The sequence below is a fragment of the Puma concolor genome, chromosome E1, assembly GCF_028749965.1.
Source record: "Puma concolor isolate L17-30 chromosome E1, mPumCon1.1.hap2, whole genome shotgun sequence".
Taxonomy (NCBI): domain Eukaryota; kingdom Metazoa; phylum Chordata; class Mammalia; order Carnivora; family Felidae; genus Puma; species Puma concolor.
Genome location: NC_141680.1, coordinates 42,920,996 through 42,947,884, shown reverse-complemented (window position 1 = coordinate 42,947,884; position 26,889 = coordinate 42,920,996). Strand labels below are relative to the sequence as shown.

Below are 26,889 nucleotides of genomic sequence, written 5' to 3'. Positions count from 1 at the left end.
CATCTCTACCATGTAGAGATATTCACATATGCTGGCCTCTTCTCCAGCTGTCTGCAAAATAAAGACCAGAGCTCAGGAGAGGATGTGGGGGAGAGTCAGGGTCAGGGGAGCCAGAAGTCCTGGCTGGGAGGGGCTGATCCTTCCAAGCTGGAGAGAGAAAACAGATTTCTTTAGAGGGCAGGGAGGTAGCAGAGAGAACCAGAAGAGCTGCAGCTGGGGAGCCAGCTAGCTAAGGGAGGGAAGACAAAGATGTAGGGACACAGCTCCATCTCTCCCCATCTCCTCATCTCCAGAATGATGGAACACTCAGTGTGAGTATGGCCATCCCACAGAGGGAAGAATGGTTATTGGAGAAAACTTTGGCTCTCAAGTTAGAAGAAGCAGAGAAAATGCTTAGGCCATATTCCTCATCAAATGCTGGTTCTTTTTTTTTTTTTTTTTTTAAAGAAGTTTTATTTTTTTTAACGTTTATTTATTTTTGAGACAGAGAGAGACAGAGCATGAACAGGGGAGGGGCAGAGAGAGAGGGAGACACAGAATCTGAAACAGGCTGCAGGTTCTGAGCCATCAGCCCAGAGCCCGACACGGGGCTCGAACTCACAGACCGTGAGATCATGACCTGAGCCGAAGTCGGACGCTTAACCGACAAAGCCACACAGGCGCCCCTCAAATGCTGGTTCTTAATGTAGCTACCATTTATTGAACAATTACTATGTGATGCATAGTGTGTTCTCTGACACATGTCCTGAGCTTTGCAAATATGTCTTAAAACCTTACTACCGTAACATTAGAATTATCTTGTTTGTGGGTAAAATGGGGAAACAGGAATGATGTGCCCAAGGCCTCAAAGGTAGCAACTGACAGTCAGGATTTAAACCTGGGACTGCTTGATGCTAAGCTTCATGTCTTAACCATTGTGATGTATCACCTCCCTCTCAATCTACATCTGAATATTGATTTCTTACTGGGTCTTGAAAATGAGGTTGAAAAGAGGAGAAAAGGATAGAGAGTTTCTTCCAGGGCCAGATAGACCCCTCCAGAAATAAGAAGATGCTGCTTTACCCAACTACATACATACAACCTCCTCCTCCCTTCCTTCCCAGATCCAGGCTGGACCATGACATCATATGGTGGAGGCTGTTTTTCTGAAAGGGAAAAAAAAAAAACCACCAGACCAGATTTATAAGAAGGACATTCAGACAGCATGACTGAAGAGGACCATGGCCAAGTGACCATAGCCCACGCCCAGCAGTGCTGAGAACACTGCTGGTCCCTCGGCACCTGGGGCTGACTCATGGTTGCTCTCAGGACCCACTGCCAGAGACGCCAGGGTTGCTTTCACTCTTCCTCCGTTCCTCAGGACTGTCCTATGAAACCATCCGCAGGAACGCTTCTACCTGCTCCCAGCACCCCAAGAGTTTAGATGTTAAGTAACATGAAGATGCCCTGATGATGCCCACCAGTATCCTTGGTACTTCATACAGACTGTTTCATTTAAAACTCATGACTTAGGGCACCTGGGTGGCTCAGTTGGTTAAGTGTTCGATTCTATCTCAGCTCAGGTCTTGATCTCAGGGTTATGAGTTCAAGCCTCAAGTTGGGCTCCATGCTGGGTGTGAAGCCTAAGTATAGATAGATAGATAGATAGATAGATAGATAGATAGATAGAGTAGAGTAATTCACAACTCTATTAAATCAGGTACCATAGCAATCCACTTTCCAGATGAGGAAACTGAAAAGTTAAGTAATTTATCCAAGCTCATGCAACTAATATTGGCAGATATCCAGGTCTTCTTAATGCTGAAGCCAGAGTACTTAACCTCTGCTCCACAATACCTGATAGAACCTGTTAGCCAGCCTGCTAGAAAGAACCAAATAGAAAGGGATGCAAAAGACAGGCCGGAAGGGTAACCAGACAGGATTCCTCATGCCAGAGGACTTTCCTCCCTCTGTATGATCCCTCTCCTGACTATGCTTGTTTCACTTACAGACAGCATCTTTTCACATCCTTTCCCCCAACACCTTAATGCATTAGATGGACAATGAAAAAAAACTCATGATATTATGAAATAAAACATTTTGGGGGCACCTGGGTGGCTCAGTTGGTTGAGCAACTGGCTCTTGCTATTGGCCCAGGTCACGATCTCGTGGTTCATGAGTTTGAGCCCCACATCAGGCTCTGTGCTGACAGCTGCTCTCACTGCCTTCCCCTTCTCACATTCTCTCTCTCTCTCAAAAATAAACATTTAGGGGCGCCTGGGTGGCGCAGTCGGTTAAGCGTCCGACTTCAGCCAGGTCACGATCTCACGGTCCGTGAGTTCGAGCCCCGCGTCAGGCTCTGGGCTGATGGCTCAGAGCCTGGAGCCTGTTTCTGATTCTGTGTCTCCCTCTCTCTCTGCCCCTCCCCCGTTCATGCTCTGTCTCTCTCTGTCCCAAAAATAAATAAAAACGTTGAAAAAAAAAAAATTAAAAAAAAAAATAAACATTTAAAAAAAACAAACACACACACAAAAAACATTTTCTAGATCTTAACATCCCACATATGTTGTGTTGAACACTTGTGGTATCTGTGATGTGAGCTTAATACTACAAAAGGCAAGATTTTCTTCACCTGTAAAATGGGAATAGTAATAATACCTATAAGTTGTAAGATTTAAAGCACTTAGAGCAGTATATAATATTATTATTATCATATAATTATAATCAATTACAATATATAATTATAAAGAATTATAATATATAATGCTATATAATTATATATTATAATCAATTATTATATAATTATAATGATGTTTAATTATATATTATTATTATTATTATTATTATTTCTATTACCTTAGTGGTTAAGAGAACACATTTTGGAGTCAAGTAGACTTGAGTTTGGAGCCATCTCCATCACTTATGTAGCTGTATGTGACCCTCTGCAATTACTTAACTCCTCTGGGCGTGTTTTCTTATCTGCAAAATAGGGTTACCATTGTGTATCTCACTTAGCAGTAAAGATAATGCAGGTCAAGCATTTGACCCAATGCCCGGTGCTAGTAAGCATTTGATAAATGGTAGTCACTATCATAAGGTGTAATATATATGGTTATGACAATTGTATTTCCAAGATACTCTGGGATCCTTCCAGTTCTATAATTCTGTTCTTTTCAATACACAATTTTATTTATTTATTTATTTATTTATTGCTTATTTTATTTTATTAAATATTTTATATATTTATTTAAAAATTTTTTAAAAATATTTATTTTTGAGAGAGAGAGAGAGAGACAGAGAGACAGAGAGACAGAGCACGAGCAGGGGAGGAACAGAGAGAGAGGGAGACACAGAAGCCGAAGCAGGCTCCAGGCTCTGAGCTGTCAGCACACAGCCCAATGGGGGGGCTCAAACCCACAAACCGAGAGATCATGACCTGAGCCAAAGTCAGACGTTTAACCGACTGAGCCACCCAGGCGCCCCATATTTTATTTGTTTTTGAGAGAGAGAGGGGGGGGGGGAAGAGAGAGAGGTTGGGGGGAGGGGCAGAGAGAGAGAGGGAAACACAGAATCCGAAGCAATGTCCAGGCTCTGAACTGCCAGCACTGAGCCTGATGCAGGGCTCAAACTCACAAACTGTGAGATCATGACCTGAGCCAAAGTTGGATGCTTAACTGACTGAGCCACCCAGGCACCCCTCATTACACAGTACTCTTTATTTAAAAGAATAGAGACTTCAAAGCCAGATAGAATTCCAGCTCTCCTACTTACCAGCCATGTGGCCATGTCCAATGTTTTCAATCTCCCTCTCAATGCCCTTCTCTGTAAAATGGGGACAACAATACCCACCTCTCAGGCATCTTGCAAGGATTACACAAAATAACGTAGGTTCACACCCAGTCCAATATCTAATGATTACATGAATGTTAAAGGTGATTTGTTAAACACGTAAATAAATGTAATCTATGTTCCTTTATGTACAGTGTCGTGGATGTAATCTGTAGATGTATGTAATGTACTTTTCTTGCTGCAAAAGTGTCTCTGTGACCTGGTGTTCCATCCTAGCTAGACTAGGATTCAAAGGGCCATAGTATCAGCAGTGTGAGACCCTGCTGATAAGCCAGGGAAGAGAGAAGGGGAAGTTACAGAAACAAGAGGAACTCCCCTTTCCTGTCTGGCTAGGATTTTTTTTTTTTTTTTTTTTTTTTTTTTTGTCTTCCACATAGGCTGTTCCCTACTGATATGGGGGTCTGTCGAGTGTCCAGCTTTGATTGGTATCTCCAGTACAGAGGGAGTAAGGAGCCCCTTGCCTTTCAGGAACTGTTTTCCTCTGAACTTGCAGAGTCCCAAACACATTTCTCTTTCTGGCACCACTGGTGAGAACAGAAAGTCATGGAGAGAATCCAGAATCATGATGTCAGAGCTAGAAGATCTCAGAGAAAGGAGGAAGTAGAGTGGCCGGGGTTCAGAGCATGGGTTTGGGGGTCAGAATGACTGGACCCAAATCCTGGCCACACCAGCTGGGTAACCTTGGGGGCAAGTTCCAGAATCTCTTTAAGCTTTAGTTTTCTCAGCTATAAAATGAGGATAAGAATATTACTGGCTTCATATGAAATGAGATGACCAATTGTAAAGCACTCAGCACAATGCCGGGCACATACTGAATGGACAGTATTTGAAGACTGTCATGTTTTCTCTAGTTCTGCAGTTTTACAGTTGAGGACCCTGATGGCCAGAAAGGAAGCATAGCTCATTAGCTGTCCACCCGATCAGGGCTACTTCCCAGGCAAGGCTGTGCCAAAGGCGTGTCCCGTGAGATCAAGGCCCTGCACTAACTGTGCCAAGGGAGCAAGAACGGGCAGCACCACCCTAGCTGTGGGGTTGGAGCCTTCAGAGTATGTGCAAAGTGAGGCATGAATCCCACCCAAGTAAACCCCAAAAGAGAAAGTCCCTTCCTGATGGAATTATTTATTTTGTAATTAACAAAGGCTAAGGAGGCCCTTTCTGAATTTTGGCTTGGAGGTTCAGAGTTTAAACTTATAACAAACAGCCACGAACAAGGGTTTATTGTGGGCCTGTTCTTACTTGCTGAATTGAATGCATTATTATGATCCCTATGCAACTAGGGGTCAGGAGCTAAGTACCTGGGGCGGATAGCTGGGTTTTTTGAGATCAGAGGACAAAATGTCCAGGAGTGGAGAGGCTTCAAAAATTGAGCCATGTTTTCAGGCTCAGTAACGTCCAGACCTCAACTTGCTTTAGAGCTGCCTTTGCCTGTAAGTGTTCAGGGAGGGGTCTGGCACTTCAGCTGGCCCCACCAATGCCTGGGCAGCAGCCCCAGTTTCTGGTGACCTTCATGCAGGCTTTTAGGTTGTGCTTTGCTTTGTTTTGTTGTTTGTTTCTCCACAGCAGGGTGGCCTTCCCCTGCTTCTGGGTGGGAACTGGGGAGGGGGAAGGGAGGATAGTTTGCTCCCTGCTCCCATCTCCACAGCTGTGTTTATGCTTCCCTGTCAGGGACTGTCTGGGGCCCAACCTTTCCTCGGTCCCCTGTGTCCCCTTGGAGAAACGCTATTTGATCTCCCTGTGGGCTTCACGAGGGAGGGGCATTATGAGCCCAGGGGTCACCATCCAAAGGGGGCTGGAAGGAGGAAGGGAGAGAGGTTGGAAAGGAGGACAGAATAGTGCAGAAAGCTCTGTTTGAATTCTGGGAAGCATCATCTTCTTCCCTTTCTACCAGTGGCCTGAAGACCAGCAGGGGACAAAAGTACACTTAGAACGTGACAGCCCCAAAAGGAACACAACACGTGACATGTCATTTCTAATCACTGGATAGAACAAAATCTTGCTTTGTGATGGGGACATGAGCGCACAAAGCAGAACAATCTTCCCCAGGGCTTCACTGGGGCTCATGGTCAGATACAGCATGTTAAAGCCAATAAGATCATGTCAAAATACACGCAAATTAAAAAGGATTTAAGAAAATGGTCAAGTAAATAATGCTCTTCTTCTCCAGGGAGCAAGCTGAGCTGGTATTAATCAGTATACTAGTATTGCTGGACTCTTGGCCAAGCCTGGGAGAATGGCTGCCAAGGCAAATCAGGCATCAGGTTTCAGAAATTAAACACATAATTTTATTTTTCCACAATAAGAAACTTTCAGAAAAAGAATCAGCCCTATTAGACTACTCAGCACACTTTGTCCAGTTCCGTTCGGCCCCAGAGGCCTTGGATTTAAGAGCAAGATGAGCAACTGGAAGCCAGGAGTGACATAGTTATTCCTTTCTCCTATTAACTGCCTGGGGGTGGGGCTGGGAGGAGTGGGGTAGAGGTGATGGTACTGTTTTTCAAAGGTCCAGTTGCCAACAACTTGCCAACAGTTTTTCTATGAATTTATAGGACAAAGACCTGAAGGGTTGGAAGAGTTGGCCAAACAAGCATTGGCCGATAGTGTGTCATGGACCATGGTCAGCTAAGGAAGACCCTGGTCTCGGGGAAAAAACCCTCTCCCATCACAATGAGGAGGAACCAATTGACAAATTTCCCCCAAGAACCCCATGCTTAGTGGTGATGTGGGAAGTTGCTTTCGAAATCCTGCACTAATCACTTACTAAAGCCTGATTTAGTCCTGTGTCAAGTATCATGGTGGATATGAAAGTCCTGTGTCAAGTATCATGTAGCATAATGGTAACAGCATGAAGTGATGCTGGGAACGCAGCAGGGGGAGATCCAGGAGGGTTGGGAAGCTTAGGTAGGAGGTGGAGCTTGAACTGGGTTGCATGACTCTGACCTACAACTTTGACACAAACCTCCTCACCATCCTGCTCCAAAATCTTTCTGTAACCATATTTTCTTTGTAATCACAAAATTTCTTATGTCTCTCCTCTTGTCACTTGGCTTACTCTCCTAGAGCAACGCTGTCCACTCCCATGGTATTGGTTACCAGCAGTGAGCTGATGGTTCCCAAATCTCCCCAGTCTCAGTCCTGACAATCATCTGAACATCTCTCCTTAGATAATTAGAATTTTCTTTCTTTCTTTCTTTCTTTCTTTCTTTCTTTCTTTCTTTCTTTCTTTCTTTCTTTCTTTCTTTCTTTCTTTCTTTTCTTTCACCTGTTGCCTACCTCTCCCTCTTTTTAACTACCCTCCTTATTTCAACAATTATTTATGTAGCATAATGGTTCTGAAACTTGGTTACACAATGGGATCATTTGGGATTCTCTTACAACTCTTGAAGCCCAGGCCATACCCCAGGCCAATTAATCAGACTCTCTGGAGGTGGGAGGCAGGCATCAGTACTTATTAAAGCTCCCCAGGTAATGTAAATGTGATCCAAGCTTGAAAACCACTGAAGTAGAAGGCAGGGGGAATGGAATGGGATATTATTGCAAATTGCTATTTATGAAGGAATAGTTGCTTTGATTTGGTAGTTAATCGGATAGAGGCAAGAGAAAAAATGGCAAAGCCAAAGTTTCTGATATAAGGAAAAGAGCACAAAATCTGGAATTCAGAGACATAAGTGTAAGACCTGACAGGAGATATTTTTCATCTGTGTAAGGCAAGTCTTTTAAGTTCTTTATGCCAGAACAGTCTCGTGTGTAAAACTGAACTCCTCCCTATTTCACAGAGTTATGAAGATTTTCTGGAAAAAAAAATGCACATTATAGGCTTTTGTAATTATGCACTTTGAGAAAATTTCAAGGTAATGTTATTCTGTATTTTAAGGTTTCATTTTTTAACTTTATATTTTGAAACAACCTCAGATTTACAAAAGAGTTGCAAATGGTAGACAGTTCCCATATGCCCATCAGCCAACTTCCTCAAATGTTGAGGAAGTACAATTGCCAAAACCAGGAACTGAGATGATAAAATAATTTTAACTAGTCTACAGACCTTATTCTAACTTCATCAATTATCCCACCAGTGTCCCTCTTCCCCACCAGGATTCAATCCAGGATCACACATTACATTTAATTGTCCTGTCTCCTCAATCTCCTCCAATACAATATGGGACAGTTCCTCACTCTTTGTCTTTCACGACCATCCCATTTTTAAAAGATACTGCCCAGTTGGGGCACCTGGGTAGCTCAGTCGGCTAAGCCTTCAACTTCAGCTCAGGTCATCATCTCACCTTTCCTGAGTTCCAGCCCTGCATAGGGCTTTCTGTTGTCAGCACTGAGCCACTTTGGATCCTCTGTCTCCCTCCCTTTCTCTGCCCTTCCCCCATTCGCTCTTTCTCAAAAATAAATAAACATTAAAGACAAAGTTAAAGACAGAAATGTGCTTATATATATACATAAAAAGATACTGACCAGTTATCTTGTAGACTGCCCCTTATTTTGGATTTGTCTGATGCTTCCTCGTGATTAAATTCAGCTTACGCGTTTCTTCAAGAATACTACAGAAGGGATTTTGTGCCTTTCTCATTGCCTCATATTGAGGGGTACCTAAGTGGTACCTCATCACTAGTGATGCGAACTTTGATCACTGGCTTAACGTGATATCCGCCAGCTTTCTGTCCTGTAAAGTTACTATTCTTTTCCTTTGTAACTAACAGGTATCTTGCAATTGCAGAAGATACTTTGATACAAGGCTATTCATTTGAATCTAAGTGACGGGGAAAACTTTTCATGGAAATAAAGCAAGAAGGATAATTTAGAGCTCATAGACGGGTGTCGGGAGGTATTCGTAGGTGTGAGGGATCAGTATGAAGGGGTTCGGGGTTGGTTGCAAATGCTGAAGCGAAATGTGGTTCGTCGCCAGCGTGTGAGGATGGTACAACAGCTGGATAAGGTCTCCAACAAGATATTAGTGGCTCTGGGAGGCTCCCCGAGAACCCTCCCTGTCCCCTGACAGCACCGTCTTGGAAAACGTCGTGCTCTGGCGGCATCACTTCGAACTCCTGAGGTCGGGGTATTGGCGCCAAACGACAGACGTGCGAAGAAGGAAGCCCAGGTGGCCCCACCGGCTGGGCGCTGGCGGCGCAGTGCGCAGGCGCCGAAAGGGGGCGCGGGGCGGGGCCGCAGCGCGGGGGCGGGGCCGCGGCGCGCAGGCGTCCTAGCGGCGGGTCCCTGCGGCTCGGGATGGAGGGTGAGTGAGTAAACAAGCCCGGGCCGGGCGGTGGGGCCCGGCCTCGGCACCTCGCCACGCGGGGCCTAAGGGAAGGAGAGGCGAAGGGATCAGAGAATTGGGTGGAAGCGGAGGGGCAACTACCTGCCTGGCCGGGGGTAGCGGGGCGCCCCCTTCCCGTCCGAGGGCTGGACGAAAGGGGGCGATGGGACGAGCGAGCCCCCGGCTACGACCGCGTCTGCGGCGGGGAGGGCGGTGTGTCCGGGAGGAGGAGCGGCGGGGGCGGGCCCGGGGTTGGGGACTCCCGTTGGAGGGCGGGGTGGGCCGGGTGGGCGGGAGCCCCAGAGCCGGGAGGACGCGCGGGTGGGCGGTGGCACCTGCGGGGGCCCTTAGCGAGGTGGACTCCCCAGGACTTGGGGCTGTGCACGGGGAGGGCTAGACACGCGGGGGGGCTCAGCTTGTGATGACTTTGGGGGATGTTGAGGAAAGGGTGGCAGTAAAAACAGGGCTGGGACCGGGGTGAAGCGAGTGAGGCTCTTAGGCGCAAAATGAAAGGGGCTCTCACTTTCGGGGTCCAACGGGTGCAGAGTGCCTCCTTACGTTTTTGCGCGCTGGGCGCCTCGCACGCTTCGCCCCGCTCCCGGGCCCGAGCTGGAGGCTGCTTGTCTCTAAATTTGGTCTCGCGCCAAATTTGGTCTCCTGTCCACCCCAGAACTCTCCTGAGGCTCGGAGGACAGAATGGGAAGCGCTTCGAAGCAAAGTCAAGGTGTTGTATTTGGGGCAAGGCTGTTAGGAAATGCAGGACAAACTTATTTCGGTAAAAAGTGACTGCTGAGAAATTGTTCCGGGGGCGGGGAGAGGAAGGGCTGTGAAAGGAGGTTAGTGCCCCCGGCGGAACACGGAGAGTGGGCTTTGATGGGTGACATGTGACATGTAGGATTGTAAATGGGGTAGCTGGGTGGTGAGCCTAACGATAGAGGGGGGGTGCGGATGAGGGGAAAGAGCCGAGGTAGACGAGCAACTGGGTGTGTGTGAGGACGTCGGCGAAAGTGTGGTCTCTTCCTCCACGGTTACTGCAGTGAGGTCTTTGAAGAGAACTCCCACCCCCACTGGTGCTTTTAAGTTTAGGAAACCGGCACTGAAGGAAGTTTCCAGCCTGAGAAGGTGCTAACTCTATCAGAGGTTTCTGTAAGAGCTTGTCTATTTTAAACCTTGGAATCCCTAGGGCTGGGATGGTGTGGCAGGGATAAAAGAGATTACTTTCTTACATAGCAGAAGGTGAATGTCAGAAGATAAGTCTTTTCCCCCCCCTCTTTAGCACACTTATAATTGAGAAAAGGACCCTCTGTAAAAAATGTAATTTTTTAATTTTTTTTTAACGTTCATTTATTTTTGAGAGAGGGAGACACACACACACATACACAGAATCTGAAGCAGGCTCCAGGCTCTGAACTGTGAGCACCGAGCCCATCGTGAGGCTCAAACCCACGAACCACGAGATCATGACCTGAGCTGAAGTCAGAGCTTAACCGACTGAGCCACCCAGGCACCCCTGTAAAAATGTAATAATACTATTATGATGAGCTACATCATACAGCTAGTGTGGGGCACAAGTGTGTGGGCACAGCTAGTGTGTGAGCATCCCAGGCAAGGATGTTTGTTTTATTCACTGATGTACCCTAAGCACCTAAAACAGTGCAGGCACACTGTAGGTGCTCAGTACATATTTTGTGGAATAAATAATTAAATTAATAATTAAATAATTAAATAAATTTGTGGGCAGATCTCTGGAACCTGGAATCCAGTAGTTTGGATCCTTCTTCTGCTACTAACTGGCAGAGTACTTGTAAACCAGTCAGGGGGCTTTGAGGCTAAGGCGTAGCTTTAAAATTCCCTGAGGTGGAAATGACCTCTTTATGGTGTTATTTTAATTCTTTTTGAAACAGCAATAGAATAAGGAGGATTTAAAAAAATGAAATTTTACTCCCAAGAAGACTTTGGTGAGAAAGGAAAAAGTGAGAAAATGTAGTCGGACTTGTTTCTCTTCTGCTTAACTTGCCTTTGAATTAGCATGCCTTTTAAAAATGATTTAAAATAATCCATTTTGTCTATTTAATTCTTGAGATCAGAAATTTAGTGTCCTTTGTCCTGTGCGTAATAGTTCCGGCCCTTGCTTTGTGCCTTGTATGAGACATGGAACAATTCATTTCACTTCATTAAGTATATCTTAAGTTTCTACTTATTGACTAGCAACTTTCCAAAAAATGTGTGAGGCAGCAACACTAAAAACACATTACATTTTCTATATAGGGTAAACTAAAGAGAAAAGAAGGAAAAACATGTGGAGAAAGGTGAAGAGAAGGATTAGGATTGAGGGGGAAGGTTTAAAAAGGAAAAACTGCTCTCAGGGAATACCTCCATTCCAGAAAGTCCTTAGCTTTCTTTTCTTTTTTAAAAAAAATTAATTTTTTAAATTTGTCCAAACTGAGTATCGGGCTCCTTCCTACCTCTTTACTCCATCAGCCTGTCAGTTGGGACCTCAGTGGTCCAAACCTTAAAGTCAGGAGCTACTGCATGGGTAGTTGGGGTTTAGTGCCTCTGGTGTGTTATGTCCTCTGGCACATTTGCCCTAATACTTTGATTAGAAATGGAGTAACTGACAAGTCTTTTGATTGAATGATAGTGGTAATCACTAAAGATTAGGCTTTGTGCTAGCATAGTACAGAATCAGCCAAGGTAGGCTCTAGCCTGTTAGGAAATTGCTTTAACCCTTCTAAGTCAGCATTATATATTCTAGGAGCCAGCATTTTCCTATGGGTCTCGTAAAAACGAATCCTGCTTTGATTTGTATCCCCATTGTTTTTAGTGTAAACAACTTGATTCTCTTAATCAAGCAGTGCTAGAAAATATTAATGCTATAATTTTATTTTAAATAAGAATTCAGGGTCACAGCTTCCTGTTTTAAGTAAGGTTCTTTCTACCTATATAGTGCCCAGAAGCTCAAACTGATAACAAATGTAAATACCTGGGACAAGTGGGAGGGTATAAATTAAAGATGGCCTTTAAAATCCTAATTGAAGGATCTATCAGGTTGTGTACTTAGCCACAGAGTTGATTTTAATGGAGTGTTGATGAAATTGGTGATCACGGGATGATTCAGTTGTGTGTAATTAGAGCTCTTCTCGGAGGTGGGTTCACCCCTATTGTTTGTGCTTCAATTCCACCCTGAACTAGAAAGGAAGGAATGAGATGGAAAATTAAAAAAATCTGTAGTGCCACCTGCCTCTGAAGCCTTACTTAGCCTGCCGTTTAATAAAATTGTTTGTCGTAAAAGAAAGTAGTAAAGACATTGAACTTGCTCCAAGGAGAAGCTGTTTCTGCAAAGAGACCCTTTATGTGGATGAAAGAACTTTGTAGTTTGGAACTGTTATGTTCTGATCTCAATCTCTCTAAATTTAAGAACATTTCAATGAAGTTTTCCCATTTCCAGCTAGTGACAGACTGCATTCTAGTTTTAGCCTTTGAAGGAAATTGAGATCCAATTTTATGGGGAAAGATTTCCAAGTTTTTATAGTTTTCTTTTTTGTGGAGATTTGATATGTAAATAAGGTAGTTTTTATTTCCAATTATCAGTCTTTTAAAAAAATAAACTTAATTTTTAGGACAGTTTTAAATATACAGAAAAAATATATACAGTACAAGGAGTTTCCATCAATTCCATATCCAGTTTCCCTTATTAACATCATATTAGCATATGTGTAACATTTTTTTTACAGTTAATGAATCAGCATTGATCATCCCACCGTAGTTATTCATTGAGAAGTCACTCAAAGTTTTTTTTAAAAGGTAGGATTGCCTGCTGATTTTTAATAGTAGAAGTCTAGAAAATTACTGGATTGATATATCATCAAGACTTAGTTTTTTCTTTAATCAGCTTTACTGAGGTAGAAACTTACATATGGTAAATTCACATTTTATGTATACAGTTCAGGGAGTTTTCATAAAAGTGCATTGTCATATAACCAACACCACAGCCATGGTATAAAATATTTTCATCATCCCAAAAAAGTTCTTTTATGCTTCTTTCCATTTATTTTATTTTTATTTTTTAAAGATGTTTTATTTTTAAGTAATCTGTACACCCAGTGTAGGTCTTGAGATTACAACCCCTGAGATCCAGGGGCACGTGCTCTACCAGTTGAGCCAGCCAGGCGCCCCATGCTTTTTCCATTTAATCCCTTTCTCCAACCTCAGCACCTGGCAACCGCTGATCTGCTTTCTGTCACTGTAGATTTGCCATTCGTAGAATCATTCTAGTAGAACGATTCATATAGTACATGGGTTTTTGTGCCTGGTTTCTTTCACTTAGCGTAATGCTTTTGAGATATATTGTGCACGTAGGAATGAGGAACTCCTCCTCTTTTATTGCTGAGTAGTATTCCATCCTATGGACAAACTGTCATTTGTATCCATTTGGCACTCCATAGATATTTGTGTTGTTTCTGCCTATTGGCTATTATGAATAAAGGTGCTGTGAACATTTGTGTAGAGGTCTTTGTGCAGACATATGTTTCCATTGCTCTTGGATAAATGATAAAAACTGTATGCTAGGTTGTGTGGTAAGTGTATGTTTAACTTTAATAATAAACCCCCAAAACTAGCAAACTGTTTTCCTAAGTGGCTCTACATTTTGCACTCCCAACCAGCAGCATGTAAGGATTCCAGCTGCTCCACATCCTCACCAATTGGTATTACCAGTTTTTTGATTTTAGACATCCTAACAGGTGTGTAGTAATCCATCATTTTGATTTTAAGATTTTAATTTGCACTTCCCTAATGACTAATATTGATACTAAGTATCTTTTTATGTGCTTGTTTGCCATTCCAGTATCTTTTTTGGAAGTATCTGTTCAAATCTTTTGCCCACTTTTTATTGGGTAATCTTGTTGAGTTGTAGAGGAGTTATTTATATATATAAAGACTTACTCTTAAATTTCTAGATCAAAACAGCATTTATTTATTTATTTATTTATTTATTTAAATGTTATTTTTGAGAGAGAGACAGAGTGCAAGCGGGGGAGGAACAGAGAGAGAGGGAGACACAGAATCTGTGAAGCAGGCTCCAGGCTCGGAGCTGTCAGCACATAGCCCAATGCGACGCTCGAACCCAGGAACTGTGAGATCATGACCTGAGCTGAAGTTGGACGCCCAACCGACTGAGCCACCCAGGCGCCCCAGCATATGTTTATTTTCAGTGTATAAGTGAATATAATGAAAAGCTCTTAAGGACTGGCCTCGCACTTAACTGGAATGTACATGGCTGTTTTGTATGTGTCAGGAACTAAAGAATCAATCTAGTAGAAATATAAAGTAGTTTTTATGTGCCACCCCCTTTGCCCAAGTTACATGAACCCATTTATCCAAATATGTTCTAGTGAATGTTGAGGTTTTGTTTGTTTGCTTTTTAAATTAAGAAAAATAAAATCTTTGAAGTGGTAGTTGTTGGTCAGCATTCTGCCGCTGTGAAAACCCATCTTATGGCTGTGTTTCAGGTGTTTATTTAAATTATACCTATCCGTTCCAAACAGTATGTCTCGTCTTCCTTCTACACTCTGTGGGGGCCGACCAACTGCCAAATAAACTTTTAGAGACTTTGGAGACCCATTCAAAAGCCGAGAAAAATAAATATTAGCTCATGGTCACATGAGACTCAAATATCACATTAATTGTAAAAGGAGGAAGTGTGGCTTATTTTACACTGTGATTGGTTAAAAGTCAATGGCATTTTCATGTATATGTGTGTACTCCTCTGGCCATATAAAACACTTGAGTAAAATTAGAAATAGTGCCATTAATTATTGGACTGTGTGTCCTGTCATCTCTTTTGACAGACTGTAGATCACATTTCAATTATAAATCATTTCTCTTTTATTTATTTTTGAGAGAGATAGAGTGTGAGTGGGGAGGGGTAGAGAGAGAGGGAGACACAGAATCTGAAGCAGGCTCCAGGCTAAGCTGTCAGCACAGAGCCTGATGTGGGGCTTGAACTCATGACTGCGAGATCATGACCTGAGCCGAAGTTGCACGTCCAACCGACTGAGCCACCCAAGCACCCCACAATTATAATTTCTTTAACAAAAAATTGGTATTTTTCTGTGGGCATCTCTAAAATCTACACACACACACCCCCTAGCAGCTGTGGATTTTATTCTTTTTCCATTATTTGATCCCCAGGTTGTTTTTTTTTTTTTAACATTTTATTTTTATGTATTTTGAGGGAGGGAGAGAGAGTCTGTGCTGTCAGCACAAGAGCCTGATGTGGGGCTTGAAACCACAAACCATGAGATCATGACCTGAGCCGAAGTCAAGAGTTGGATGCTTAACCAAGGTGCCCCTTGATCCCCAGTTTTAAATGGACTGAGCAACCTGCCATAGGCTTACTATTTCAAAGAGGGAAATGAGCTCCCCCAGAAAATGTCAGAAAGGTTGCAGTTCAAAACCATTTTTTAGGAGGTTATGAAGTCTCACTGAATTATGGTCCCTCCTTTGGCCCCATTCCATGAGGAATGAGAAGTATTTAAAAGATGTCGGAGGAAGAGAGACAGTGCAATTTGTGAGGAAAGAAATTCAAGTCTGTGTAACTTTTTTCCTTTTTGTAACTCAACACCTTAGCAGCCTGGGATTCAGAGTCTTAGATTATGCTGTTGTTTCATTCCTTTCCCCCAGAGAGATAATAGTTAACTCACAGGGAATTCTGTTTTTAAGAGTTTGAATCACTTGATTGAGTTAATAGTAAACACAGTGAGTCTGCCTGCTTCTTTGCTATTCCTTCTATCCTCTAAATTTACTAAATTTAACATCATGTTTCACCGATCCATTTGATTCTTCAAACGAAACAATCAGGTACAGTCTTTTAAAGTTCACGTGCCTGAGATGTTATAATCATGTCTGACTGTGACAGATGTGAGACAGTGGGTTATATTTTGCTGTTTTCTTGTCAGTGCTGTCATTTCTTATGGGGAAAAACAGGTAATTGAAAAATGCATCTTTAGAAGAAATATGTTCTTTGGGCATCTGGGTGGCTCAGTCGCTTAAGCATCTGACTTCAGCTCAGATCATGATCTCTTCGTTCACACATCTGGAGCCTGTTTCAGACTCTGTGTCTTCCTCTTTCTCTGCCCCTCCCTGCTTGTGCTCACTTTCTGTCTCAAAAATGAATAAACGTTAATTTTTTTTCAAAAAAAGAAGAAATATGTTCTTAAACCCCCAAAGAATTTTTTTTTCATAAAATTAAAAAAAAGAAGGCCTGAAACTTTAGTTTTCCTTTCAAATATTGGCTCTTCATAGCCCCTTATAATGTTTTCATTAACTTAAAATGCTAGGTGAAATGAATAGAACTAGTTCTCTAGGAAACCTCAGCAGTTAGAATAGAGCAAAAGCATAACCTTATAGATGTTACTGAATTTTTACATGTACTTAATATTTGTTCTTTCCCTAAAACAATTGATGGGGCTGCCGGCTGAGCCTAGAAATTGGTTCAGAAAAAGTGGAAGCAGGGAACTCGATTGTGTAATTGTGAGAATAAATTTGTACACATGCCTGGAAGACTACAATTTGATAAAATAAAGGGTCATCCAGTATGATCGGGGCCTGACTTCCATGCAGAAATAGTGGCAGCAGAGACCTCGAAGTCTTTGTAGTTCTGGGTGAGCATCCTACTTAAGGTATCAGGGTCTAAATATGCTCCGTTGACTTAAAATCACTGTCTGTTCTCTTTTGAAAAGCTGAGCATTCGTTTTGCCTTAGTGTCTTGCCATCCCTCTGAAGAACAGAAGGCACGTTATAAAACCAGACAGTTCCCCTTGCATTCTATGAGGTAGGTAGAGTGTGTTACAGTAAGTACTTTCTTAGAACTTTGAACCTTAATTCAACCCCCTCCCCCCCCACCCCCCGTCCAATAAAAAAGTGATTTGCAGTGTTCTATTTCTGTGTGTCTTGCTGTTGGGTTGGAGATGATATTATGCTGTTGTCATATCCTACCTTTATTGTTAGGCATGTGGTGGGTTGAGACAATTTGGCAGGTACAGTTTTGTAGTGTGGGTGGATCTTTCCCTGAAGCTCTTTGGTATTAACTTGATTCTTGCAGAACATTTCTCTTAGACAAGGTATTGAGTGGGCTTCCAAACGTCCAAGGAATCCACATCCTCAAATACCCATGAGAGAACTTCTGAGTACTGAATTAAAAATGAGGTGCCACAGGAGAACGGACGCTGCAGAACAGGAAGTGCTGATGTGAAACCTTTTTTTTTTTTTTTTTTTTTTTTAATTGAAACCTTTTGTTGAGCTCACAGATTTGGGTTCTTTAAACTGTGTTTTTATGAATACATGCCGTGGGAAGGGAAGCATGACTGACCACATTGATTTGAGTTTGAGGAATTCTTCATTTCCAGGTAGTAAAATGCTGTTTCTCATCTCTGACTCTTCTTGGATTACAGCAAAATGGATATCTCAAACCCCCCAACTTCCAAATGTATCACTTACTGGAAAAGAAAAGTTAAATCTGAATACATGCGACTCCGACAACTGAAGCGGCTTCAGGCAAATATGGGCGCGAAGGTAAAAACTAACTCCCGTGTGATGAGTTATCTATTTTAATATATTGATCTAATGTAGAAGGTTGGGCTTTGAAAATTTTTTTTTTAATGTTTATTTATTTTTTGAGAGAGAGAGAGAGAGAGAGACAGAGGTGAGTGGGGGAGGGGCAGAGAAAGAGACACACGGAACTCAAAGCAGGCTACAGGCTCCACACTGTCAATGCAGAGTCTAACACAGGGCTTGGACTCACAAACTGTGAGACCATGACCTAAGCCAAAGTCCAATGCTTAACTGACTGAGCCACCCAGGTGCCCTAGGCTGGGCTCTTCTCTTAAAATTCTAACCATTGTTCCCTTGGCTTTTCCAGGCTCTATATGTAGCAAATTTTGCAAAGGTTCAAGAAAAAACCCAGATCCTCAATGAAGAATGGAAGAAGCTTCGTGTCCAACCTGTGCAGTTGATGAAGCCTGTGAGTGGGCATCCTTTTCTCAAAAAGGTACTTCCAGGTGTCTAAGCTCAGCCTTCCTTGTTTCCTTGGACTTAAGTTGTTTGTTTGTTGTTGTTTTTCTGTATTTATGACTTATTAGAAAATAAGGATAATGGATATAGTTATTATAGTCAATTTTGAATAACTGGGGTGGTAAATCTGTAGCTTAAAGAATAGCCTATTCACCTATTATTCTCCTCAGTTAGTGGGTATAATCATGAGGGTTTTAAGATTTTATTTTTAAGTAATCTCTCCACCCTACATGGGCCTTGAACTCACAACCCCGGAGATCAAGAATTGTACACTTTTCCAAGTGAGCCAGCCGGGCCCCCCTGAGTGTTTTTTGTTTTTCAATATTTATCTTTGAGAGAGTGCAAGCAGGGGAGGGGTAGAGAGAGGGGGACAGAGGATCCGAAGTGAGCTCTGCACTGACAGGCTGACAGCAGAGGACCTGATGTGGGGCTGGCTCGAACTCACGAACTGTGTGAGATCATGAACTGAGCCACCCAAGTGCCCCTTTTGATTTTTTTTTTTTTTTTAACAGAAAAATGAAACAGTTAGTGTCTACTTTACTAGGCTCTGTGTACGAGCTTCAAAACAACCCTGTCTATGCCTTGTTTGGCACCTCGGTGCTTTGATATTGGAAAGAGAGGACCCAGGATAATGAGCAGGAATATATTGATCAAAGGAATGTTCCTTGTTATAAATCTAAACATCATTCTAGTCTTAAAGAGATAATATTTTAAAAAATAAATTTATCTCTCTTTTTAAGTTTATTTGTTTATTTTGAGAGAGAAGAAGAGAAATAATGTACGTGCGTGCATGAGCAGGGGAGACACAGAGGACAGAGAGCGGGAGAGAGAGAGACCCAAACAGCCTCTACTGTCAGGAAGGAGCCCAGCTCAGGGCTTGAACTCACGAACCATGAGATCATGACCTGAGCTGAAATCAAGAGTCAGATACTTAACCGACTGAGCCACCCAGGTGCCCCTAAGAGATAATTTTTTTTTTTAATGTTTTTATTTATTTTTGAGACAGAGAGAGACAAAGCATGAGCGGGGAAGGGGCAGAGAGAGAGGGAGACACAGAATCTGAAGCAGCCTCCAGGCTCTGAGCTGTCAGCACAGAGCCTGACATGGAGCTCGAACTCACAGACTGTGAGATCATGACCTGAGCAGAAGTCGGACACTTAACCAACTGAGCCACCCAGGCACCCCGAGATAATATTTTTAAGATGTAAAAAGTGGATAGTATATTGAGCAATTTTCTTCTCCAAAGCAGAATATGACTCTAATTTCTGTACTGCTTTGCTTTCCTCCTACTGTCTCCATCACCTCTGCAGCTAAGTTGAGGCCAACTGTCTTAAAGTGTAGGTACTCAGGAAAACTTCCTCATCTCCTAGGACTTTCAGAGGCCTTTTGCTGTTGTGGACAGTCCAAGGAGAGCAGCAATTTTACATTGAAATAAACACCAGTTGGGTGTGAGAGGCACCATGCTGGCGTCTGTAGATGATACAAAGGTGAATAAGAGACAGTTTCCACAGCTTTACAATCCAGTGGTTCCTTTTTTAGGAGCTGATTGTTGCAAAATCCTCAACCTATTAATTTGTAAGAATTAGAAGGCTATTGGGACCATTTTAGAAGGAAACTACAGTTCTCTTTTTAATTTTTTTAAATTAAAAAAATTTTTTAAGTTTATTTATTTTGAGAGAGAGAGAGAGAGTGAGAGTATAAGTGGGAGAGGAGCAGAGAGAGAGGGAGAGAGAGAATCCCAAGCAGCCTCCACATTGTCAGCACAGAGTCAGACAAGGGGCTCAGTCCCACAAACCATTGAGGTCATGACCTGAGCCCATGAGAGAAGCCCAAGCAGGCTCCACACTGTTGGCACAGAGCCCAATGCTTGATCCCAGTTGGACACTTAACTGACTGAGCCACCTAGGTGCCCCACTCCAGTTCTCTCTGGTCATGTGCTTGCCTTTCCCTCCCCATGTCTTTGCTTATATTTCAGTGTACCATAGAGAGCATTTTCCCAGGATTTGCAAGCCAACATATGTTAATGAGGTCTCTGAACACAGTTGCCTTGGTTCCCATCATGTATTCCTGGTCCCCTCTCCAGCAGAACTTTATGGTATGTATTAAAAGCACTGTGGTGATTGTATAAACTGTATGATTATCCTGTGTTGGTGTGCTGGCACTCCTCTTAGGGTAAAGATTATCAGATTGTACTTAACAAAGCTTGGGCATGCAGGACAGACTGTTTTTTAATTTATTTACTCTCTATACACACACACAGACACACACACACACACACGTACATATAGCACACGTTATTCTAACTCATTAGGTTTTGTGCTCTCTGAAGTGTCCTTCTGAGTTGATGCTAGATTTTTTTGTTTTTTTTGTTTTTGTCTTTTTTAAGATTTATTTATTTTGAGAGAGAGAGAGAGAGAGAGAGACAGAGACAGAGCATGTGAGCCAGGGAGGGGCAAAGAGAGAGGAGAGAGAATCCCAAGCAGCCTCCACATTGTCAGCAGAGTGAGACAAGGGGCTCAATCCCACAAACCATTGAGGTCATGACCTGAGCCGAGATCAAGAGTTGGACACTTAATCAACTGAGCCACCCAGGCACTCCAATGCTTATTCTTTTTTGAATGAATGAGACTGGGCAAGACTCCAATTTTCCCTTACTACTTTGGCCCAGTTTTGTAACATGTGAAGTTAAATGCAGTCTAAATCAGACACTTGAGGCTTAAGCAGGTTGACATCTCCCTGCTGATGGAGCGATCCTTTCTGAACCCCCTAAAGGCAAGATGCTGTGAAAGCAACTGAAATAATAGAGGGGCACATGGATTCAAGAGCCTTACATCTGGGCCTTTATGCTGACTCCTGCTCGGGTTAGTTTTGGTTCTGATAATCAGTCCTGTCTAAATACTGGCATTGCTTATCATCTGCCTGGTGACAGCAGGAATAGGATATAGGTTTACAGAAGGGAATCCTCTCTTAGAATAAAACTTCACAGTAATTTTACTTACTACTTGGGGAATTAAGAATGGCTATGTTTTCTGCTGAACAACAACAATAACAAAAATCCATTAGTATTTTCTTTAGCCAGGAAATATTCATAGCTCATACTGCAGTTGACTTTAGGTTCCCATCGAGTGTGATCGACCTGAGTTGTAATCATAATTTTTTATTATGATTATGGGAGTTTAGTCCTAGTATGTATAAGAGACTACCCAGAAACTCTATGGTTGCTCAGGTTCTGTTCTGAATATTCTGGTTATATTGCAGATTATACTCTTGGAAGCCTTCCTTTTCATTTATGTATCTCTACTTATGATAAGAATTAGAATTGAAGACTTTTTAGACTATTGTTTAAGTGATATTTGTACCTATTTTACAATGATGTTTTGTAGATAATAGATGGAATCACTGTGAAAGATAAATGTGCTGGCAAATTCTAAATGTTGTTGCAAATATCATTGTCAGTACTAGGCTAAACATTTGGTAGTTAATATCCTTAAGTAGTTAAACTGACTTTTTTCCCTAAGAGTAGCATTGCCCCTTCCGTTTGAAGTTTTGTTGGCAACACAGAATGGCCAGTCTTTAAAAATGCAGGAAACTCTGTAACCAAAGGTGTTTTCAGGAAATTCAAGCATCAAAAAAGGCCCAGCAAAGATTCTATTAAACAGGAAAGAGGAGCTGCCTAGTGAATTCATGGAATGAATCACATCTGGTTTGATTTCAGGTAGAAGATGAGACAGTTTTGTGCAATATTCCCTACATGGGAGATGAGGTGAAAGAAGAAGATGAGACTTTCATTGAGGAGCTCATCAATAACTATGATGGGAAAGTCCACGGTGAAGAAGGTAGTGGTACTGGGCTCTTTGGGAGAAAACTTTATTAAAATGGTGCCCCTTCTTTGGTACATCATCATCTTGCTTTTATTTGCTACCTCACGGTGTACACACTGAAGAATATTTCGATTGCTGGGACTAAAAATTTTATATTAAAAATGTGCCCAGTTACATTGTAAAAGGAGTTGCGACATAAAAGGATTTTATATATGTAGTAATCAGTGGCTGAGGAGATAGTGTAGTGCACAGAGAAGTATGATCTTAGGAGTTTTCCATAAATCCATCCAAAGCCATTTTGTTCTTCATTTCTCTTTCTCTGAGAATGGCAGTGAGCATAATCTCTCTGTCCTACTTTGATCCAGATATATCCTAGATCTCCCAGAAATTGTAACATTCTGACTTTCCAGCTCTTTTGACAGTTGTGGGTACTGTTGAAAATGCATTATTTATCTACTGCGCCCCCTAGTGTTCAAAGACTTTATCCTAAGTTGTTAGTGTAACCCCACAGAGTATGATTTTAAGAAGATAATGCTGTCTTTTGACTCAAAGACGTCACTGGCAACCCATCAGCAGCAAAACCAAGTAAATTTTCATGTTATCATTCTTTTCCTGTCCCACTTGTATTGCTTGTACACCTTTGTGAGATTTTGGACCATAAATACAGGTTGATCTGTGACTGAGGAAGTGAACTATCCCAGTTAGAGTAAAGCCTATATAACTGGATTTCCCACTCTAGCCAGCTTGATTGTTGCAGCTGTAAGAGCCAATCAAAGTATTGTAATTTCCTGACTGTTCATATAAAAATGTACCTACGTTATATAACGTAAGTTGTACTTCAGGAGTGAATACGAGAAAACCTTCCTAGGAGGACTAAGGGAACATGAAATGACCACAGCTCAGCCATCTAATCTTTATGTTTTAGAGATGATCCCTGGATCTGTTCTGATTAGTGATGCTGTTTTCCTGGAGTTAGTAGATGCTCTGAATCAATACTCAGATGAAGAGGAGGAAGGGCACAATGACACCTCAGATGGGAAGCAAGATGACAGCAAAGAAGATCTGCCAGTGACAAGAAAGAGAAAACGACACGCTCTTGAAGGTAAATATTCCATTCTGAAAGTGACAGGGAGAGGGAAAAAGGGAGAAACAGAAAGGTTTGTTGATTATTAAAGGCTGCTGGTGCTTCTCACTTGGTTCACTCTGAAGGAAACAGAGTAGTGTGTTTGGGAGACATGGAAAATTAGAAAGAAGAAAATATAATTATCCTATAATTTTAGTACCTAGGAATAACCGGCATTAATGTTTTCTTCTAGATCTAAAAAATGTGTGTGTGTGTGTGTGTGTGTGTATCCACACACACACACACACACACACACACACACAGAATATACACATACACATACCTAAAACGAATATAACGTTGTATGTCAACTGTGTCTCAAGTTTTTAAAAGTACATATATAATAAAAAAAAGTACACATACAAAACAACGTGTTTTATATGCATTATGTGAAATGGGATCATGCCACAGATACACACACATACACAATTTTACATCCCTTTTTATTTGATCTTCTCTCATAAGCATTTTTCCATGTTGTTAATATTTAATTAACTTAATGTTTAATTATGTGCCATGGTACTTACTTATACTATACGTCCAGAGACATAGTGTCTCTGTCTTGTTACAACAAAGCTGTAACATCAGTCTTGTTCTTCAGCCTCATCATTATGATGGCATTCTTCAATATCCACATCTCTCCATGAAAACTCCTGTTTTCTCCTCTAGATTCTCTCTTGGAACATGGATTTTGTCATTAATGTATAGATGACGCTGATTTCCTTATTACTGGCAACCTATTAGATAAACCCAGGTAGCATTGACTTTCTTTATGTGTTCCTAAACAGTCAGCGGTTGGGTTAGCAAAGCAGCTGTAATCAAAATGCTGTGACAGAGGGAAAATGACCAAACAGCTTTGTTTGCATCCTTGATTATAGCTCAGGAGCTCTTTGTCATTTCCAACTCAGGCAACAAAAAGAGTTCCAAGAAACAGTTCCCAAACGACATGATCTTCAGTGCAATTGCCTCGATGTTCCCTGAGAACGGTGTCCCGGATGACATGAAGGAGAGGTAGGGAAGCCCGTTCCACTCAGGCCATGTAGAGCGCTCAAGCAAACTTTTATTCAAGCCTAAATTTGGTTAATAAAAAACCTTGTTTCTGGTAAGTGTGCTATGATTTGCTCACACTTATGATTGTTTCCTACTTCATTTGCTTACCTCTAAATACCCGTTCCCATATTAAAGGGCATTGTTCATTGGCTTTGAAGTAATTTCGGGCAGCGAACTTCTAAAATTCTGCATTTTTCTGGAGAGTTACTCCAGCGCCATACTTTCCAAATCTGTCTCTCTCTTTGCTTGCAGACATGTGCCCAGCCCAGCACAGGTGCAATGGTGCACCCACTTAGGTATACGCCACCCTGCCATCAGCAAGCCCCGTAAAAAAGCACCCATGCTCCCTTGGCCGACCGTACCTGGATGACTGTCAGTGCGCGATCTGTACTTTCTCAGTGAAGACGTTTCCTTGGAAGGAATTCTTCTCTCTCTTTTTAAAAATAGGTACCGGGAGCTGACGGAGATGTCAGACCCCAATGCGCTTCCCCCTCAGTGCACACCCAACATCGACGGCCCCAACGCCAAGTCCGTGCAGCGGGAGCAGTCTCTGCACTCCTTCCACACACTTTTTTGCCGACGCTGCTTCAAATACGACTGCTTCCTTCACCGTGAGTGGGGCTACTCTGAAATACTCTCCTGTTCTCCATCCCCAGCCACTGCATCCTTCTGTTTATTTTAGTTAATCATACAGAGTTCCTGGCTTCTGACCTGACGCTGGTTTTACAAAGGGCGGGTTCTCTATTCACTTGTACCGTTGCGGTGCAATGTGTTTCGCACGGTCAGGACAGAATAACCAGCAACATACGAGTCCCTGAGCACCTGTTAGCTTTGAAAGGGTTGTGTTGATGTCAGATATGATTAAATTTTGCACACCTTGATGGTAGCTGTTTATATCTAAATTTTCCCACCATGGCTCCTTAATTGGATTTTGTTCTTCCCCATCCTGCCAAGTGGATGAACCATTGGAAACAGGACAGTTTTGTGTTTTCCAGCTTTTCACGCCACCCCTAATGTATATAAACGCAAGAACAAAGAGATCAAGATTGAACCAGAACCATGTGGCACAGACTGCTTCCTTTTGCTGGTATGTTCTTTTTTTTTTTTTTTTTTTTTTTTAAGTTTTATTTATTTAACTAATCTCTACATCCAACCTGGCACTCCAACTCATGACCCTTAGATCAAGAGTTGACGCTCCGCCAACTGAACCAGCCAGTCACTCCTTGCTGATATGTTCTTAAACTATTCTGCCATTGTTAAATCTGTTGAAAATTGAGCAGGAAATGGCCCTTCAGTTTTCTGCTCCTGGGAATACAAACCAGATGAGCCAGTATGTAGCACTCTGGGGGGTCACAAAGCACAAATAAAACAGGACTTCTGCTCTTAAGGAGCTCCCAAATACTAAGGACTATGAAATTAGTCTCGTGGCGTGAGGAGGGCATGTGTGTATCTGTAATGGCATTTTCTTTGCTGTCTTCTTTTAAATGCATAGAAACATACAAGAAATAACACATGAAAGCACCCATGTCTTATTGTAAGGTAAACAGCCAGATGGGCCCTTCCCTGATGGACAGACTTTATGCGGCAGCATAAATTCTCCTGCATTCGTGTGGGAAGGCACTACACTTAGAACGAGAAGGGAATAGGTTCACTTGGACCAGCCAAAGACACAGTTTTGCTTTCTGCACACTACAGTGAGCTTAGGTAAAGAATAAAATACCTTGATTTCTGCTACCAATTAAAAATAGGTTATAGAGCCAAGTGCCTTTGGGACCATCTTTAGTGGGATAATAGAAGAAAAGATGGTAAAAAGTGCCACTGGGTATACATCTGGAAAATGAGCCATGTGATAATAGCAAAAGAGTGAACAGACTTTCTCTACTTTTTCCCCCATATGGGTCGACTCCTTACTGTGTGCCAAGTAGCATGCTGGCCCTTAACGTATATTATCTTACATTCTTGCTTACGACAACATCCTGAGGTGGAGAAGCTATGGGTTATAGAAGCTACATATTTTGTCCAAGATTTGTTAATGTCAGTGGTTTGGCGGTAATGAAATTCAAGCTCTGGTCTAGCTCCAGAGTCCATACTTTTTAAGTTATTCCACACTTAAAAAAATTACACTGTGTTATATCAACACCAGCATTTATTTTTTTATTCTTATATATATTTTTTTAAAGAGCGTTTTTTTTTTTTTTCTTTAATGTTTACTTATTTTTGAGAGAGAGAGAGACAGAGTGTGAGTGGGGGCGGGGCAGAGAAGGAGACACAGAATCCAAAGCAGGCTCCAGGCTCTGAGCTGTCAGCACAGAGCCTGACGGGGTGCTCGAAACACAAACCGTGAGATCATGACCTAAGCCGAAGATGGACGCTTAACCTACTGAGACACCCAGGTGCCCCTTATTTTTATTTACTTTTTACTGTTTATTTTTTTGAGAGAGAGAGACACACAGAGTGCAAGCAGGGGCAGGGCAGAGAGAGGGAAACACAGAATCCAAAGCAGGCTCCAGGCTGTCAGCACAGAGCCCAATGTGGGGCTCAAACCCACGAACCTTGAGATCGTGACCTGAGCTGAAGACTGAGCCGCCCAGACGCCCCAACACCAGCATTTATATAAGTAAAAAGACGTTGTCTTTCTCACAGCAATTACCCTGAGACCCTGTACATGTTTCAAAAGATGCTGTCAGTGCCCAAAATGTATGTCTATGTGTGTGTGTTTAACTTACAGAACTGTCTGT

The 26,889-nt window shown here is 42.3% G+C and overlaps 1 protein-coding gene across 3 annotated transcripts in view; it reads left to right on the top strand.

The window, feature by feature from the left end:
* Positions 1-9,000: 9,000 nt before the first annotated feature.
* Positions 9,001-26,889, top strand: part of EZH1 (enhancer of zeste 1 polycomb repressive complex 2 subunit) — a 29,494-nt gene continuing 11,605 nt past the window's right edge. Inside the window, exons 1-10 of one of the 3 annotated variants that reach the window (XM_086687374.1) lie at positions 9,001-9,064; positions 16,828-16,919; positions 17,539-17,659; positions 18,006-18,107; positions 20,133-20,252; positions 21,873-21,993; positions 22,904-23,080; positions 24,010-24,112; positions 24,599-24,762; positions 25,147-25,238. In XM_086687374.1, the coding sequence (XP_086543500.1) occupies positions 16,915-16,919; positions 17,539-17,659; positions 18,006-18,107; positions 20,133-20,252; positions 21,873-21,993; positions 22,904-23,080; positions 24,010-24,112; positions 24,599-24,762; positions 25,147-25,238 (1,005 nt within the window). In that variant the 5' untranslated portion in view covers positions 9,001-9,064; positions 16,828-16,914. Of the gene's footprint in view, positions 9,065-9,556; positions 9,810-16,827; positions 16,920-17,538; positions 17,660-18,005; positions 18,135-20,132; positions 20,253-21,872; positions 21,994-22,903; positions 23,081-24,009; positions 24,113-24,598; positions 24,763-25,146; positions 25,239-26,889 lie in introns of those variants that run through there. The other 2 variants (XM_086687372.1, XM_086687373.1) reach the window with 2 other exon arrangements.